The sequence below is a fragment of the Protopterus annectens genome, chromosome 9.part0, assembly GCF_019279795.1.
Source record: "Protopterus annectens isolate FY-2018-M chromosome 9.part0, PAN1.0, whole genome shotgun sequence".
Classification (NCBI taxonomy): domain Eukaryota; kingdom Metazoa; phylum Chordata; order Ceratodontiformes; family Protopteridae; genus Protopterus; species Protopterus annectens.
The window spans coordinates 1,383,436,986-1,383,443,556 of NC_056743.1; the positions used below are offsets into that span (position 1 = coordinate 1,383,436,986).

Genomic DNA, 6,571 nt, shown 5'->3' on the forward strand with positions numbered 1-6,571 from the left:
CATGTCTTTTGAATGCTGGTCTGATTTCTCCCACCTCCCCAAAAGATAGTGTTAAGTGTTAGTACTCTAAACTGCCTGTAGATATACATGTTGTGTGAATTGAATATGTGCCTGTAGGACTTCTGCAATAGGCTGACACCTGGGTCAGAATGACTTTCTATACCCTTTAATCACTGAGCACTGGAATAGAGTCCTGCCCCTCCCCCTCCCATGACCTAGAGTTAGACTAAGCAGTTAATCAGTGAATAAATGAATACATGTATAGTTTAGATTTTTATTCTAGGAGTGTGCAGGTACAATAAATAATTTTTTGTTCTGTTCTGATATCTGAATCTTGAAATCCTTTGCACCAATATCTCCATGAATTCTGAATTTAAATGTCAATTTGATGTTTTAATTTTATGATTATGTCATACTATATATTGTTTATAGCTCTTGACTGTGTATCATGCATGTTCTTATTTCTGATTGTAGATTTTAAATACTGCTTTATATGCCTTTTAATTTATGAAGCTGTGCTATTATAATTTTAACATCTTATTTTCAATACTGCTTTGTGCTAGTCCAAAGCAATATTATTAAGTATTGGTATAATGATATGAGATGTTTTGTACTATAATAAATTCTCATTTTTCTGCATACATTTTATGTTTTGATATTTGTAATGTATACTTTAACTTGGTTATCTTACATGGGCTATGTCCATAATTGCCTACCTTTTCTGACTACAGCTTTTTTAAGAATTCATATTGGTTGTTACATTTATGAGAAATAATAAAGAATATGTGTACATTAAGTGGTGCTTCATTTAATGTATTTATCTCTTTTTATATTCTAGACTCAGATAACTGTCTCATCTGTCCAGAAAGTGAATGGTCAAATGATGAACGTGTCAAGTGTGTTCCAAAGATGGTAGAGTTCTTGAGCTTCGATGAGCCATTGGGAATATCATTAGCTACAACAGCAATGTTTCTTCTCATTTTAACGACTATTGTTTTGTTAACTTTCATTAAATACCATGGTACACCTGTAGTGAAAGCTAACAATCGTGAACTGAGTTACCTGCTGCTGTTTGGACTTATGTTGTGTTTCCTCTGTTCCTTGATATTTATTGGATACCCTATTCAAGTCACATGCATTCTTCGTCAGACCATTTTCAGCATCGTGTTTTCCATAAGTGTCTCTTTTGTTCTTGCTAAGACAATCACAGTCATAATTGCTTTTAATGCAACACACCCAAACAGCAAATTAAAACGATGGGTTGGATCTGAAATTCCAGCTTTTATAGTGACAGTCTCCTCACTGTTTCAGATTGTGATCTGTGCTTTCTGGCTGTGGCTGTCCCCTCCTTTCCCTGAACTGAAGACTACATCAGTCAGTAAAAAGATTATAGTTGAATGCAATGAAGGACAAAGGACATTCTTCTACTGTTCACTGGGGTACTTATGTTTGTTAGCCATGGTTTGTTTCATTGCAGCTTTCCTTGCAAGGAAACTGCCTGACAGCTTTAATGAGGCAAAGCACATCACATTCAGCATGCTTGTTTTTCTAAGTGTTTGGCTTTCATTCATTCCTGCTTATCTCAGCACACAAGGTAAATATATGGTTGCTGTTGAAATATTTGCTATTCTGTCCTCTACTGCAGGGTTACTGTTCTGTATATTTCTGGGTAAATGCTACATTATATTGCTTAAGCCTGAGCAAAATACCAAAAAACATTTAATGGGTAAAGGAAATGTGAACTAACAAAACAGTATGTGGGTATGGCAAAGTTTCTGCTTACTGCCTTGCATTTCAAGATACACCAACATATGCTTCCATTTTATTTCTGGCATGACTGCAAAATGTTTATCCCTTAAGACATTTATTTAGAATTAACACAGAGTATAACATTTTCAAAAGTAGTTGCTACATTACTGATTCTAAGCTAATATCTTTCTTATAATGTAATACTAAATGTCTCTTTAATTCACGGAATCAGATAAATGAGAGAATAATAGTAGCTCTTTTGGGACTCTGACCCAAACCTCCAGCCTACTATGTTCACGTCACTGCCACTTGGTCAACATGGACTTCTAGACAGATAGGTGCTGAGTTTTCCCTTAAGATCCTTATCTCCTCAGCTAGAACCCCCCCCCCAAAATAAAGATTAAGATCAAAGTGCAAACAAGCGTGTATTTACAAAAATAGGCACACACTCACAAACATAATACAGAGAAGGCCCTATGCTTAGGCACTGCTAGAATAGTAGAAGTGAATGGATACTATCTGCTCTCATTTGTCTATAACAGGTGATGTTCCTCATAAACTGTTGGATCAATAGTGAACTTGAACCGAAGGACAAAACTTGCACTGCCATGGAACTATTGAGCTTCATTATTACTAGCATTTTATTTATCATGGTAACCAGCTAGCATCTTTTATTAAATGGAAATGTGTTACAACAATTGTTATGTCTGTAAATAAAACAGTGAAACACAACCTGAGTAAATTACCTGTCTCAGTTTTGTAGAGTGATAGAGTACTGACTATGGCTCAGATAACTTGGGTTCGGTTACTGGCCCAGACAATGAAGGAGGTGCTATATGAGGGGGGTGGATAGTGAGGTCTAACTCTATGACCTTTCTCAGTGGGGATATTTGGAGACATATGTCCTAGGGCACATGTTGTGCCTTCAAATCCCTAGTGGAGCTCAGAGATGGAAGCATCCACTTACATGGGGTGGGGCTAATAATGACATTGTCACTTGCAGAAGCAGATCACACTATTCTCACACAGCCTCATTGCATATCCTCCTCCCAGAGACACTATGGATACATGCAGAAGAATGATAGGGTTTTAAAAAAAGACCTCTTCTGATTTCTTTTGAGACAATCAAATGAGGAGGAAAAAAATGTACAAAAATGCCAATGATTAAGTTCTACATATAAAGACCATTTTTCACAGAGTAAGACTGCAACTATATTGTGAAGGTTTCATTGAGCCACTGCAGATTCTTTACACAGAAATGTGGTATGATATTGATGGTGTAAATATTGACTCTAGGTCATTTGGCCACATTTACCAATGCTGATATAACATCCCAACCCCGTGTAAAAATGGGAAAAAGCAGAGTGATGATGGTAATGACTATAGAACATAGGGCCTACATAAGCCTAGCCAAAAAGGTACACTGGCTTTCACCACCCAAGAAAATTATTTTCCTGTGTCCCTGTCAAGCACAGCTATAGAAGTGATCCCCGGGGTGAATTTCCTATTTCCCATCCAATCATCAAGATATTTTTTTTGAAGAGTGCTAATGATGAGCTTTGTTTGACATAGATAGGTAGTCTGTTCCAGAGTATGAGAAGTCTCTGGAACAGGAATCTATCCCTTCAGCATGTTCTGTTTATTGTGATGACAAGGTTTAGGTCCCTACAGCGTGCAGCTCGGAGGGATTGGGATTTCTTTAAGTGGAGCATGTCCAACAGCTCTGTGTTTGACAAAGCTTTGTATGTTAGGCAGAGATCGCCTCTGAGTAGGCAACATGCGACAGAGTAAAGCTGGAGTTTTTTGAGATGGTCTGCATAGGGCATCTGTTTGAGGCCAGTAATCCTCTTTGTGAGGTATTTCTGTGGCCTCTCCAGTTGTTGTAGATGTATTGTGAGGTACATACCAAAAAGGGTGCTGTATTCTATAATGGGTCTAATGAGTGATGAGTAGAGGGGAACAATGACCTCTTTTTTTTTTTTGGATGAGAAACCTTTTGTGATGAGGTGTGCTATGTAGAAGGATTTCCTGACCACTGTGGTGATGTGATTATCAAAGGAGAGACTACTGTCCACCTGTGTCCCAAGGTCTCTTATCACACTTTCAGTGTTAAGTTGACTACCACCTATGTGGTAGTTCATGGGTACAGAGTTTTTACCAAAGGGGATGACAATGCACTTTTTGGCATTGAGATTCAGGTCATGGCTTTGACACCAGTCTTCTGTCTCGGTGAGGCCCTTTTGTAGGATGTCCACATCGTTAGGAGTTTCAATTATGGCTCCCAGTTTGCAGTCATCTGCAAACTTCATTAGCCAAAGAACTTCTGTGTTAGCCTGTACTTCAGAGAAGTAGATACCAAACAGGAGAGGACCCAGGACTGAACCCTGTGGTACTCCACTTGTCACTGGTCTGAAGTCGGATTTGGATTCTGCTACTTTCACAATGTGGGTTCTGTCCATGAGCCAGTTGGCAATCCATCTTGTGACATAGGGATTTATACCTAGTTTAGTGAGCTTATCTATAATTCCAGAGTATGGGATGGTGTCAAAATCATTGGCGATATCTAGATAGGCTGTGTGAACCACCTTATCCTCATCTATGGCTTTGGTGACTGCTTCAAAGAAGTCTATCAGGTTTAGGAGACATGATCTGCCTTTTACAAACCCGAACTGTTTTTGATACAGAGTTTGGAGATTACCAATGTCTTTGTTTATGAGTTCCATGATGATACGTTTCATGGCCTTGCATACCAGGCTCGTCAGGCTAATGGGGCGGTAGTTCCTGGGGTCCATCATAGCTTTCCCTTTGTGGAGTGGGATAACCATTGTGGTGCACCATTCAGATGACACAAAGCCTGAGGTGAGGCTATGACTGAACATGGTACTTAGGTGGTGTGCCAATTCGTTCTGTAGTTCGTGTAGAATGCAGCCTGGGATATTGTCAGGTCCCACGGATGCTGTGTTCTTGGCTTTGGAGAGTGTGTTTTTTACATGTGCAGCCGTGATTACAGGAACTTTGCATTCTTCCAGTATAGAGATGAGCCCTCTAGGGGGTGAGAGGGGAATAAAGTTAGCACTGAACCTATCTGCCAGAATGTTGGCAATATCAGTTGGTTCTGTATATTTAGTGCCATTGTGCTGTAACTCAGAGCAGATCTGAGTGTTGCCATTGAGATTCTTGACATAGGTATAGAATGCTTTGTGGTTGCCTTTAGAATCAGTGGCAATTTTGTTTTCATAATTAGCTTTGGAGGATTTTATGAGGGATCTCAGCTTCTTACTGAGGCTGACCAGGGAGTTCCTCCAGTCATGGGATTTTACTCTTTTTTGCAACAATTTCTTTCTTCTGTTGTAGAGTTTGATTTATGGCAGTGGACCACCAGATTGGCTTCCTTTTTTTGCTACGTATACTACTATAACTCTATTTTTCTAAAAAAAAAAAAACTCTATTTTTCTAAAAAAATGCCAGTGATCCAGTCAGTAGCAAACTCATTATCACCGTACTGAATGATAAATGTCGTTTCTATTACATTAACAGGAAATTATGACAAGAAGGAGATCTTAGTTGCTTTAGACTATAAAAACATTTTTGGTTAATTTAAATATTTATTGCTAATACCATTAAATTGTATATAATTATACAAGTATAAGTGAACTGGCAATTGCTGACATTTAAAAATTTTTGCAAAAGGAAAAATTGCAGCTTTCTAGTTCTGGAGCTTTGCCCTGTTTAAGATACAGGATTGCACATTTAATTTCCTCAATAACTATATTTCTGCTTAGCTTCGTGATCTTACTATCTGGAAACCCAATGTGAGTGAAACCAGTTAGCAAAATGTTTATATCATCTTCACTGATATGTGAATTCTAGAAGCATACATTTCCTAGCATTATAATAGATGAGCAGAATATCTTGCAGTTGTAAAATGTGTTATATGAACCATGATTTAATTTAAATAGACTAATCAAAAGTCTCAAGGGGCTGTCTGTATATTTATTACTTTTCTTGGATTCAAAAAGAAACTGTTTTGAGACATAAAGTTATTTAAATTCATGTTTTGATATTAAAGAATTATGGTTATCTGGATCAAAGCAATATTGAAGTTATCTACTGAGTTGTAAAATGTGATTTTCAGGGGTTAAAATTTGCCCATGTCTGAAAGTTTTCATGTTGGTTGCTTTAATGAAAAAATACATTGGACTGTAAATTTAAAAGAAGCCCATCTGATATCAAAAGAAATATTTTCATCTTGATATTCTGCAAAAGTGGAACTTTTGGTCCAACTTTGAATAGTAGGGTTTAGGGAGATCTTGGAACACTGTTACTGATTGTCTTATGATATAGGGTAATTTACTGCTGCTCTAGGGCTTCAAATTACAATTGTCCTAGCAGAAAGGTGCATTCTGATTGACTCTTTACATTTTTTTCTTATATATTTCTCAGCCTGAGTGTCATTCCTGACTTTTTGACAGCAGTGATCCATGCATCTGAGCTCTTGCTTGAACTAGATTTGGCATTTTTCTCCCAGATTTTATTCCATTCTTCAGTCTATTCAAACTCCGGGGAAATGTGTTTTAATTGCTTAAATTATCATTTAACATCCGAGACGATTCTTTTTTGCCAATTTTAATGCACATTACTAATTAAATATAACAGTCTGGCAGTGTTTGAAGGCCATCTTGGAATACTGATAATGATTTTCTTGTGAGAAAGGATAATTTGCATTTTTTCTGGGAGGTCAAGTTACTGTTATTCTAGCAACAAGTTGTATTCTGATTGTCTGTTTCAACTTTTGTTTTTTATATATTGTTAGGTTTATGGA

General features: G+C 37.4%; 1 protein-coding gene across 1 annotated transcript in view; it reads left to right on the top strand.

Annotated features, from left to right (window-relative positions):
• Positions 1-1,921, top strand: part of LOC122810680 (extracellular calcium-sensing receptor-like) — a 312,165-nt gene extending 310,244 nt beyond the window's left edge. The window contains exon 6 of the mRNA XM_044082250.1: positions 839-1,921. Within this exon, the coding sequence (XP_043938185.1) occupies positions 839-1,746 (908 nt within the window). The 3' untranslated portion in view covers positions 1,747-1,921. The remainder of the gene's footprint in view (positions 1-838) is intronic.
• Positions 1,922-6,571: the final 4,650 nt, after the last annotated feature.